This window comes from Nematolebias whitei, chromosome 9 (genome assembly GCF_014905685.2).
Source record: "Nematolebias whitei isolate Nwh7 chromosome 9, NemWhi1, whole genome shotgun sequence".
NCBI lineage: Eukaryota > Metazoa > Chordata > Actinopteri > Cyprinodontiformes > Rivulidae > Nematolebias > Nematolebias whitei.
Genome location: NC_056506.1, coordinates 43,946,775 through 43,959,440, shown reverse-complemented (window position 1 = coordinate 43,959,440; position 12,666 = coordinate 43,946,775). Strand labels below are relative to the sequence as shown.

Genomic DNA, 12,666 nt, shown 5'->3' with positions numbered 1-12,666 from the left:
TTCCAAGATTGACAGCAAAGGGCTGGTTTGAAAAGCATCATCAACATTTAGCTTTGACTCCTGTGGGAGTCTTTAGTTCATGACAGGCCATTTTAATCTCTGTTGCTCTTTGACCTGCTGCAACCCTCTCTCTGCCTCTGCAGACCTCATCACAGGACCAGGAAGTCTGTGAAGGGCATCGCAAGAAAAAAAAATTAAGAAAAGAAAAGATCTACACCTAACTGGATAAATATAATCAATTTATAACTGTTCGTGGTGAGCAACGCTATTTAAACATGCGATGCAACGACCATCATTCTCTATATCTGAATGAATCTCAGTCATCGTGGACTTTAAATGATTAATAAGAAACTCAGCCCTGTGATGAACTTGTGACCTGTCCTTTGTACCCCGCCTCTCGCTCAGTGACCCCTGTGACCAGGAAAAGGGAGATGTGGTAAAGATAATGGATGAATGGTTGGATGGATGGATGGATGGATGAGCAATTCAGCTGCCCATTTGATTTAAGAATCAAAGCTTTTTGCGCCAGCCTCCTGATGAGCCTGAAACAAAAGCCAACGTGACAGTAACGAGGAGTTATAACTAAAGTTTTAGCATTCCTTGAAGGACTGCATGTCACCCGCCGCCTTCCTTGTCAGAGTTTTAGTCTAAGTTATGAAGAGAAATGAGAGTTGTTGTCATAATCTGTGGGGTTTGGCTTGTTTGGTCATGTTGTTCCTCGTGTTTTCTTGTTCGTTGCGATTCTTTGCCTTTAGTTTCCCAGCGTCTCCTTATGTCGTCAGCCACTTCCCCTCAGCCATCCCTACCATGCTAATCATTCACACCTGCTCCCCATATTCATTAGCCCCAGCTGTCTCCACATGTGTTCACTCCTGGCGGCCGTCCACGGTGAGCATGCGTGTTTTACACCTAACCTGGGCAGGTGGCCCTCTTCCTGCATCTGGAGGTGTAGATGTCTGTGATGGTGGGGAGACCGACTCCAACATCTTCTGTGCAGCCTTCACCACTCTCTGCAAAGCTTTTCTTTCTGCAGCTGTGCAGCCTCCATGCCACATGTTGGTTCCAGAGATATTTTGCAGTCAGAGTCTACAAAAGTTAATGCTAATGCTTTACATCTGTGAATGCTCCAGTATGAAGTGTTTTGTTTTAAATATAATCAAGGTCAATTAAGTTCAGGTGATCTGAGCTTGAATGATGTACAAAGTAGTTTAGAGCTTGGTTTTCAGAAAAAAAAGGTCATAAAAACAATAAAACAGACTAATTTTCTGTCAGTTTATTGTTTGCATTTTAAGAGATACAAGAGGAGTAAAGTAAAAACACTCCATTACACATGGACTCTGTAAACAAATTCAGGGCCAACAGTGACCGCCACGTGGAGGCGGGGCGTGCGCTTTTTGGCACACGCGCAGCCACTTTCAACACACACGCGCGCGCATTGTTGCGTGCTTCTGCGGGAGGGAAAACTGCCGAGCCACGCATCTTCACTGAGGAGGAGGAAGAGGAGGAGGAGGAGGAGGAGGGTGGAATCGCCTGCAGGAATCCAACAGTGAAGTCCGCGCGCGCAGGAGAGGAAACATGCGCGGATAGAAGATCCGTCAGATGAAACACAGCTTTCCTCGCGGCACTGAGACATCTGAGGACACATAGAGACAAGAAGGCTTTGGACAAGTTGTGTTTGGGAGGAAACGCGCCGGAGATGAACACGAGCGACGCCAAGGAGTATCTGGCGCGGCGGGAGATCCCTCAGCTGTTCGAGGTGAGACATGACGGTCACATGTTGGCCTTGACGCAACAACTGCTGGATGCGTGTTGGATGCTGCACAGGGTCGGAGGAAAGATGACAAACAGGAGGCAGGTGTCTCATCATCACAGTACTTCAATAACAAGAAGAGGGTTTTAATTGCTGCTTTATTTTATGATCACACGCACCAGTTTCCAAATCAAATCGTTTCTCAAAATAAACTGAGTGACAACTAGTAAATAGATTTTGAGCCAAGACGTGCTGTGGTTCATTTGAGTTGTTTTTAATCCCCAACAACAACCATCTCAGGACATTATAAGATGACTCCAGTTACATTCAGATCACTTCTTTTCACTCATGCAACACTTGTTAAAAGTTGTCTGACATGGATGTAATAAGATATAAATGGAATAATGAATGGGAGAAAGTTTTTAGTTAAAAACGTTTCACAGTGGTTGTTATTATGGTCGTTTATTGTCCACGTTTCGTCATGTTTGTTCGGTTGTTGTTTTGTTTACATGGTCTCCTGATGTTTTACTCATTTGTTTGTTTGTGTTTATGCTGCCTGTTGTCATAAACAAGATTTGATTTTAGCTGACTAACCTATAACTACTTCTGTATACTTTGTGCCATTTTATTTTTACTATTCATAAATCAACATTCAGCTCATTTGGCAGATGGCTGCTATGAATTAAGTTTTTTAAACTTGTGAACTTTTTATCACATTTAACTTTACTTCAAACATTGTTCCATAAAATCCCACTGAGATCTTTAATTCCTTCCGCAACATAGGCTATTTTTAGCATGTAGCCTTTTGCTACTTTCAGCTTGTATTTTGCTACACTTAGCTACCATTCTACCTTCTAGCTGTTGCACTTGTTTAGTTTATTAGCTAGTCTTTTGCTACTGTTATCCTTTAGCTAGCTTTCTGCAATATAGCTTTTAGATGACAGTTTATTGTATTTGGTTTTTGCTTTTTTTTATTGTTGCTTTTAGCCAGTTTCTTGTAGCACAAGATTAACTTGGCGTTTACTGTTTTGCTACTTTTAGTTAGTGATTTGTTAAATATATCTTTTAACTAGCATTTTGTACTTTTAGCTTTACATAGTGTTTTGCATCTTTTGCTACTTTTATCTTCTAGCTAGTGTTTTGCCCTGTTACTTTTACTTTTTAGTGAGCATTTTTCTTTTTTTACCTTTTAGCTAACATTTTGCTACTTAGCTAGTGCTTTGTTACCACTCTGCTACTTTTAGCTTTTTAGCTAGATATTTACTTTTAGCTTTTAGTGAGTATTTTCCTTTTTTACCTTTTTAGCTAATGTTTTATTTCTTATAGCTTGAAAAACTCAATTTCAGCCTAATCATCCATCCATCCATCCATCCATCCATCCATCCATCCATCCATCCATCCATCCATCCATCCATCCATCCATCCATCCATCCATCCATCCATCCATGCATCCATCCATCATCTTTTCTCGCTTCTTCCTTTCCAAGTCACAAGTGTCACTGGTGCCCATATCCAGCAGTCACTGTGAGAGCGGCGGGGAACACCCTGGACAGGTCTCCAGTCCTTCACAGGACAAAAAGAGAGAAATGAGACCAAAAAAACCAAAATCATTCAGTCTCTCACTCACACCTAGGGACAATTTCTAGATACAATCGGCCCAACATGCATGTTTTAGCTGCAGCAAGCTTCAGCCGGCGTTCAGCTCTCATCATTCTCACTACAGTTTTGCAGCAAACAGTTTTTGTTCTAGTTTAAACTCTACAGATCCGTTTCCTGCCAACAGTTGCTGCTCATTAATAAGAGTGTTTCCATAAATGCGCCCGGTTGTTTTCAGGTGCTTTGTACAGTGTGTTCGGGTTGCTGGGCGTTGGGTGAAGGAAGGAAGTCCCAGAAGAACGGACTGTTTTGAAACTTTTAGGAAGGGTCGGGCAAAGTTCACCCTGGAGTTGAAGTTTATCAGGCTGCAGGTTTTCCTTTGCGACTCTAACAGCATGAGGGGTCATCAGTTCTAATTTGTTTGCACAGAGTCCAATTTCATGCGTCTCTGACAACATTAGACGATTGGTTCCCGTGTTGGGCCCAAAGCAACAAGCTTCCACATCTTCACCTCATTAGTTTGAGCAGCTGCTCCACAGAGGAGCTGAACAGAGATGCAGAACCTCCTCCCTCACTCCTCCCGTGTCCCTTCAGAGCCTGCTGACCGGTCTGATGTACTACCGACCCGATGATCCCATCGAGTACCTGGAAGGCTGTCTGAAGAAAGTCAGGGAGCTCGGAGGGACGGACAAAGTGCGGTGGGATACGTTTGTGGGCCAGGAGAAGAAGTCTCTGCCCCCCCTCAATGGAGGCCAGTCACGCAGGTCCCTCTTCAGAAACGGTGAGGATGCAGCCGAACACATCAGAGCTCAAATAAAGAGTTAGGTCAAAGATTTGCAGATAAACAAATATAAATTTGCCGTATATACTGCACATATACAATATTGCTTAAAAATGTAGAAACCCATCACATCCTTCGTCCTGCAAACCAAAGCAGCATCGTCTTAGAACAGGGAGGATGGTGTTGACGTCTGCAGCGAGCCTTAAGGAGCCTTTCTGAAGATGAACTGTTGAAGCTTTGTTGTTTCTCTTTGAAGTACCGGAAGGAAAAATACTTGTAGGGTATAATGAGACAAGATGCATTTTGCAGCTCTAATGCGACGCGTAGCCGAGTGCGTCACCGCTCTCGCTCCTGGAACGTGTTTAAAGTGAGACCTGAGCTTCCACAACAATTTGAGGCTTTTATTTACACGAAACCTGCTTCCTGTTGAAAACGAACGGAGGACGTCGCCCACCGCCTTTCATGCCACAGTTTTAAACTAAGATCATTTTACTGAGAAATGACAACGTTGTAGCCGTTTTCCAACCTTAAACATGACATTCTGATGTTATCATACAACTAGACCTGTCGTGATGCGGTTTTATCGTTTCTTCGTGTCTCTCTTTCTACTGATGACAAAAGGCTCAACGCCGGTGCTCTTCACTGACCCCTCCCTTTCTGACCCCTCCCTTTCTGACCCCTCCCTTTCTGACCCCTCCCTTTCTCTTTAAAATTCATTTTAACCGCCCAAGAGCGCGTTTTTGGATTGTTAAAAGGTAAAGCTGAGAAGCTAAGCTATGAGCTAACAGGCCGACCTCTGGAAAAAATCTCCGTCTTGTCAAAGATCCAAAATTCACAGTTGAAACCCGTGCCTTTGTGTAAAAAGTTGTTTTTCTCTGCAAAAAGAAAATGAGAACTTGTTTACTGATTTTTTTATTTTTATTAAAAGCTTTGTGTGAAAAATGCTAAAGAGCTCAAACCACACCGAGCGTCGGCCATTTAAAAAAAAAAAAAAAAAAGGAGAGACAGCCCATGTCACGTCAAGGGACCTCCCTCCCAGTTTTCTTAACGAGACACGCTGCTCGCTCCCTCACTATTCATCCTTCGGTTCAAACAATCTTATACTGCCAGTGGTCAAAAAGTTACTACACACAAAAATTAACCAACGTTTCTTCTTAAGTTTGACAGTAATTACTAATTATTGTCATATTTCAAACAATATTATCGTTTATCCCAATAATTTCTGAGACAATTAATCGCCCAGCAACATTTGTTATCGTGACAGGCCTACATATAATATCACAAGATGCCACAATCAGAATATGTTGCAAATGGCTCTCAGCTACTACCACATCAAATTTTAGCTCAATTTTTAAAAATTTGTCTGAGCTACAACTATTCTTTTTATTGGCTGAATTTGATGAGCTGTGACAACCATCTTTAATTGGGTTGGCTCCAAATGTTTATCGCTTTTAGATTTGCATCTAATAATTACTTTCTGAAAGTTTCAATAAAATCCGTCTCGTGTTTTGAGAGATATTTTGCTAACAGACAAACAGGTTTGACTCCAAATAATCAATGGCAAGATTCAAAACAAAGCTGTTCTGCAATCTATAAGCACTTAAAGTATCTGTATAATCCCCAGAGTTAGAACGATTTTTGCCATTTTTTAAATTCACCAACTCACACAGACACATCAAAAACAGTATCCTCCACCTCTTCACTTCAGAGGAGAGTGATAATAAATCATTTAAAAAGCAGCACAGATAACAGCGGTTAAGACAAATGGGCTTCGTTCACCAAGCAGTTCCAGGAGACGACGGTGAATATGAATTTATTGTCATCCATCAGTTATTGATTCCAGCTGTGGTTCCCTGCAGAACCAACACATGCAATAAATCCCACGGATGCAAAACACTGTTGGAATTTGCAAAGCAAAGTCCACTCCGGCCTCACCAGCAGCACTATAGTGACGTTTGTTTTCTCACATTGAGCTTGTGCGTGAATGAAAGGCTTCAACTTTTTGTTTGGGATGCATTTAAATAATGACGGCAGTAACTTCCCGTACGAGCGCGTGAGCGAGTACAAATTTACCTACGCTCACACCATAAAGCTGCACAGAAGGTCGTACGGATAAAAAAGAAGCAGTCATGAATAGATGTAGGTTATTTCCACAGGAAGTCTGTTCCCAGAAATGTGTATTTTTCTGCCTTTGCATGTTCTAGCATGATAAAAATGTCTGAATCCTCATTTTTGAGATACTGGAAAATGTATGTTGATGAGAATTATTAATAAATGTAGCTTCTGGCTGATGCACAACCCAATGAAATGGCACTCTGCTCACTATACTTCCCTACATGTTTGATGTATGTGTATAAAAACAGTTACAGCACATACTTTCAGTATGCTTTGATGAACATTTTGCACAAAATTGCATTTCTTTTCTTCATTACTGTCATCATTGCAACTTTAGGATCAGAGCCGTCTTTCTGAAGAAATTGCTTCGGCTTTAAAAGTGAGTCGCAGCAGCTCTCGTTTCCTCTGGAGTGGCTTGCAGCAATGATTTCTATCTCTTGTAACTGTGTTAATGTTGTGAAAGCTTTATAATCAATGCTTTAATCACTCTAGACAGAAAGATAATTAGCAACCTAAATGCAGCAGCTCTGTTTGAATTCATCGCTCTTGTGCTTTAACCTCCAGTTTACTCAACTTTTGCTTTTGATCCCCCCAATGATTTCTGCAATTACAAGACACCTGCGTCTGACAAAAACCAAAAAGTAGTCCCTCGTTCATCAACGACTTCCGCTCGTTTCTAACCCTGTTTGTGTTTCTGTTTGTGCGTCAGTGCTGCCCGACAGCCCCAACTTTCCCTACAGACGCTATGACCGCCTCCCCCCCATCAACCAGTTCTCCATCGAGAGCGACTCGGACCTATCGGAGACGGCCGAGCTCATAGAGGAGTACGAGGTGTTTGATCCGTCCAGACCACGACCCAAAGTCATCCTCGTCATCGGTAAAAGACCCGTTCACACACGCAAACACTGAAACCACACGTACGCATGACAGTAACAAGGAACCGATTCATTTATGTTAAAGGGGAAAAAACCAAATGTTTGTTTTGCTGATGATCTAAAAATTTGCTTCCTGGATGGGAAGACGCCTCGTGACAAAGAGCATATGTGTGTGCTTCTGTTTTTATCAGCAGGCTGGTATGGGGTGCCATTTGTAAAGTTACACAGTCAAAAATTAACAGCAATATTTTTGGTTTATTTAACCTTTCATAAGAAAAAAAATAGGGTTTTATTTTACAAAGTCATATTTTCACCATGCTAGTCATACATTTATAAATGTCATTGTTCCAAACTAAATATTTAATTTACAAGCTAAATATTTAGTTTACAAAGTAAATGTTTATGTCCAAGCTAAATGTTTAATTTACAAACTAAATATTTAACTTGCAAGCTAAATATTTATATTAGTGAACTAAATATTTAGGTGTAAATTAAATAATTTATTCCATGCTAAATGCTTATTTTCAAAACTAAACATTTAATTTCCAAACAAAATATATATTGTCCAAGCTAAATATTTAAATTTCCAAACTAAACATTTCATTTCTAAGCTAAACATTTAATTCATAAACTAAATATTTAATTTGCTAACTAAATATTTAGCTCGAACCTAAATATTTATTTTCCAAGCTAAACATTTAATTTCCAAAATAAATATTTAATTTGCTAACTAAATATTTAGCTCAGACCTAAATATTTATTTTCCAAGCTAAACATTTAATTTCCAAAATAAATATTTAATTTGCTAACTAAATATTTAGCTCGGACCTAAATATTTAACTTGCTAGCTAAGTTTTTAGCTTGCTAGCTAACTTATACACCACTTGCCAAACCACCAATAAACACCAGAGGTAGAAGAAAATTTTTAGATATTTTAGTATTTTAGATAAAATACGGTACATAAGAGAAAACTGAAGCGATTCAGTCTGGCCAGCTGCAACTCTTCTTCTTCTTCTTTTTTTTTTTTTTTTGCGGTTTGGCAAGAGGTGTACATATAGAGGTTCAGCTTTTATTTTGATATTCCACTTCCGCTTTTCAGCATGGAATTTGCATATTAGCTAAATATTGCAAGTTAAATATTTAGCTAACAAGCTAAAAATTTAGCTAGCAAGTTAAATATTTAGATCCAAGCTAAATATTTAGTTATCAAAGTAAATATTTATTTGGGAGTTAAATGTTCAGTTTGGAAAATAAATATTTAGCTTGCTAACTAAATATTTAACTAACTTTATTAATATATAATTTTTTTTACATATACACACACATATATATATATATATATAAATATATATATATATATACATATATATATATATATATATATATATATATTTATATATATTCATCTAACTAAATATTTAACTTGCAAGTTAAGTATTTAGTTTGTAAACTAACTATTTAGTTTGTAAATTAAGTATTTAGTTTGGAACTATGACATTTATAAAGTTAGGAATAACATGGTGAAAATATGGCTTTGAAAAAAAATTTTTTTTCTTATGAAAAGCTTAATAAACTAAAATACTGCTGTTAATTTTTGACTGTGTAACTTTACAAATGGCACCCCATAGGCTGGATCTAGTGGCTTGTTCTACACGGTATCAGACATGTGCACGGACCTCACAACTGATTTAATAAATCAAGTTACACAGTTAAAGAATGACTTTAAAATAGAGCATGAAGGTCAACAAACAAGCGAGAAAGTGATTTTATCCCCTTTTGGATCCTTTAGAGGTTTTTTTTTTTCATCGTTTTGCTTTCAGTGGGATTTTCAGACTTGCTGTGGAGTGGCTGATAGATGTTTGTCCTCGCAGCACAAAGCCAGTGCCTGTTGCTTCTTTTGTGAGCACATTGTGCCCTGGTTTTGAAGAGGGAAAGCAGGATGGCACCGGCTGTCATCTCTGTGGACGATCACAGGGAGTGTTTCGTCTGTCAGGTTTGCAGACACAGACCATCGAAGACGTTACGTGCTCTTGGGAAGATGTTGAGAGGTCAAGGGTTACAAAATTCATCATATTTTATCGGCACCTGTGGCTGAGTGAGCAGTCGTCCTCCAATGCAAGAGTTGGGGGTTTGAATCCAACAGCTGTCACATGCCAAGCTGTCCCTGGGCAAGACACTGAACCCCTCATTACCTCTGATGTGTGTCCCATCAGTGTATGAATGTGATAAAGCTCTGATTAGTCTCATTAGAATGATTTGTTCAATTATCTGTGTAGAGATCTATGAATGGTAAATGAGGCACAGATTGTAGTGTAAAGAGCTTTGAGTATCTTGATAAGGTAGAAAGGTGCTTATATCCATTTACCATTTACTTTTATCCCTCTGATTTTCTTAACAGCAGTATTTCCATTACAGTATAAATATTTCAAATAAAATATTTGCTATTTGACAAATGGGTTCTGGTATAATCTGCCAGACTTTACAATAAATAATTTTCCATTTTGCCTTCATGTTGTACAGGCAGGTACAGGCAGATATTAGATGTGACAGGTGTGGACACCACAGCCTTTCCTCCTTTCTCTTCTGCCAACAATAGTTTCATTTTCAGGTCCTGCAATGCCTGATAGACTCTTGGAAGAATCCTGAGTCTGCTTCATTCAATTCACGGTTATATATGTGAGCTCAAAATGATTTTTTTTTTTTTTTTTTTTGTGGCGCCTTGGTTATTTGTTGTCCTGAAATCACCAACCTTGCAGAAACTACGGAAAAAAGGATGTTTGAGTGTGGGTTTTTTTCAGTCATAGCTGTTGTGATACAAGCTGCAGGCATATGTAAGACAGTAAAGCTGGTTATCAAGGCTGTAAAATCAGTAATTAACAAATAAACAGCTTGTTTTTGATGGCAGGTGTGAATAACCAACTTAATGTGATGCATCTAAAAAAGTTAAGTCTGGTCCTCTGGACATTCAAAAAACAAAACAAAACAAAAAAAGTAGAAATGTTTCGTCTTCATCCGAAAGACTTCCTCAGTCTGAGGTGCTGTATTCAGCTCAGTCTTATAAATAGCACCTTCTCAGAGTGGATCAACCAGTTTGCTGCTGACAACCAAAACCAGCTGCTCACATGATCAAGGAGGACCAGACTTAACTTTTTTAGATTTTTCTACCTGGATTATTGAGCATGCTTCAGGATATTAATGTGATGCAGTTTGCAGAAAACCTATTTGAGGACAAACGGCACCACGTAACGCGCAAAAGACCAAACTCCGCTCCACTCAAATTTTATTTATAAAGCACATTAATGTAGGCTGACCTAAATGTATTAAAAACACAAACCAATAATATTAATGTGGAAAGTAACAAAACTGACAGTAAGAATAAGTAAAATACAGTAAGAAAAGCACAGTGCAGGAGTTTATGTTCCATGTCCAGCCATCACTGTGCGAGAGGCGGGGGACACCTTGGACAGGTCTCCAGTCCATCACAGGGACACATAGAGACAAATGAGACAACCATTCACTCTCTCACTCACACCTAGGGACAATTCAGTTACCAATCAACCTAACTTGCATGTTTTTAGTCTGTGGGAGGAAACTGGAGTACCCAGAGAAAACCCACGCATGCGCAGAGATAGGCCTGTCGTGATAAACAATAAATCAATTAATTGCATGATAAATTAACATTATCAACCTCGTTATCATTTATCGGCTTTATTGTTTCTTTGTATCTCTCTCTTTCTACTGAAGACACTGGATGACAAAAAGTTCAACTCCGGCGCTCTTCACTGAACACCGCCCCTGTTAGCTAAGCTACGAGCTAAGCTAACAGGCTGACCTCGAGAAAAAAAACAACTTTGTCTTATCGAAGCTACAAAATTCACTTTGAAACCTGTGCCTTCGTCTAAAAAGTTGTTTTTCTCTACAAAAAGAAGCTGAGAACTTGTTTACTGATTTTTTTATTAACAGCTTTGTGTGACAAATGCTATGTTAAAGAGCTCAAACCACACCGAGCATCCGCCATTTTGAAAACCAAAGAGAGACAGCCCATGTCACGTCAAGGGGCCTCCCTCCCATTTTTCTTAAAGAGACACGCTGCTTGCTCCCTCACTATCCATCATTCAGATCAAACTGTCTTATACTTCAATCCGGTGGTCAAAAAACATATTACTTGCAAAACAAATAAACATTTCTTTTTAAATTTTGACAATAATTACTAATTATCGTCAATTTTCCCACAATATTATCGTTTATCGCAATAATTTCTGAGACAATTAATCGCCCAGCAAAAATTATTATCGTGACAGGCCTACACGGAGAGAACATGCAAACTCCACCCAGAAAGACCCCCAGACCAGGATTTGAACCAAGGTAACCTGCTCGCTGAGAGGCAGCAGCTCTACACACTGTGCCACCGTGCTGCCCTCACTCACTCAAACCTGACTCTCAAAATCTATTTCTAATCTAGTGCAACATTTATTATTGATCTGATATATTATTATTACTGTTATTGATATTATTGATAATTTATTATTGATCTATTATTGAGTGGTGCAAACGACAATAAAGAAACTCTGGCTCTGATCTCTGATTTTGCAGGTTTTCTTCACTGTTTCACACTCTTTAAATATCGTTACTAAAAACAGAAATAAAAAATGGACGCTCACACCGTTCAGTTTGGTCCAATAAAAACAAAAAAGCACAGGTCTTTTTTTTTACTTTAAGAAAGCATTAAGTTCATGTTTGTCATGATCTGTTGCTAGTTTGAACCCAAATGCAGGCAGGACTCAGGAATAAATTCATATTTATTTAAACTACACAAAACAACAGCTGACGTGGCAGCAAAACTTACATCTTATCGATGAGGTGACACAGAGGGAGACAGGGCATGACGCCAAAGTTGACAATCCACGGACGGAGAGGACAAGACGCAGAATAAATAGGAACACCTGTGATTGACAATGAGGGACACCTGGGGTGATTAGAGCAGGTGTGCAGCCGGAGAAGCACAGAGGTGACGCGTAACACACACCAACCCTCACAAGGTTATCTCATGTTTTTTTTTACACCTTTCATGTAATAAGTCATATTTGATTTATCAGTGTATTTGTTTTACTTAGCTAGAAGTTTCACTCAAACCATCAGCTTCATCTGGGTCTGAGGTTTACATATTTTATGAATTTATGATCATTTCGTGCTCAGAATTCTGTGTCTCAGAGATACGAGAGTGTTGAAGCATCTTGTCCCTCCTCTGCGCATCATCTAATGAAATGCAGCGAAAAGAGTCGGTTTCTTGTCAACAAATGTAGGAGGTTCACACATACCTGTTTTTTATTCCATCCTCCCCCACAAACACACACACACACACACACACACACACACACACAAGTGCAACAAAATTAATACACAAACACACAAACCCAGTCTCACACAGCCTCGTTTTCTCTCACTTACACGCACACTTGCCTACACTTGCTCGTGCACATCATTTTTTACACTCACGCTCAGAAAGTAAATAAATAAAACAACAAACACCCCTTGAAGGAATGCACATC

At 39.3% G+C, this 12,666-nt stretch overlaps 1 protein-coding gene across 1 annotated transcript in view; it reads left to right on the top strand.

The window, feature by feature from the left end:
* The first annotated feature begins 1,512 nt into the window (after positions 1-1,512).
* The window catches only part of ak5 (adenylate kinase 5), a 101,171-nt gene continuing 90,017 nt past the window's right edge, over positions 1,513-12,666 (top strand). The window contains exons 1-3 of the mRNA XM_037681882.1: positions 1,513-1,756; positions 3,941-4,127; positions 6,952-7,119. Coding sequence (XP_037537810.1) covers positions 1,697-1,756; positions 3,941-4,127; positions 6,952-7,119 — 415 coding nt within the window. The 5' untranslated portion in view covers positions 1,513-1,696. The remainder of the gene's footprint in view (positions 1,757-3,940; positions 4,128-6,951; positions 7,120-12,666) is intronic.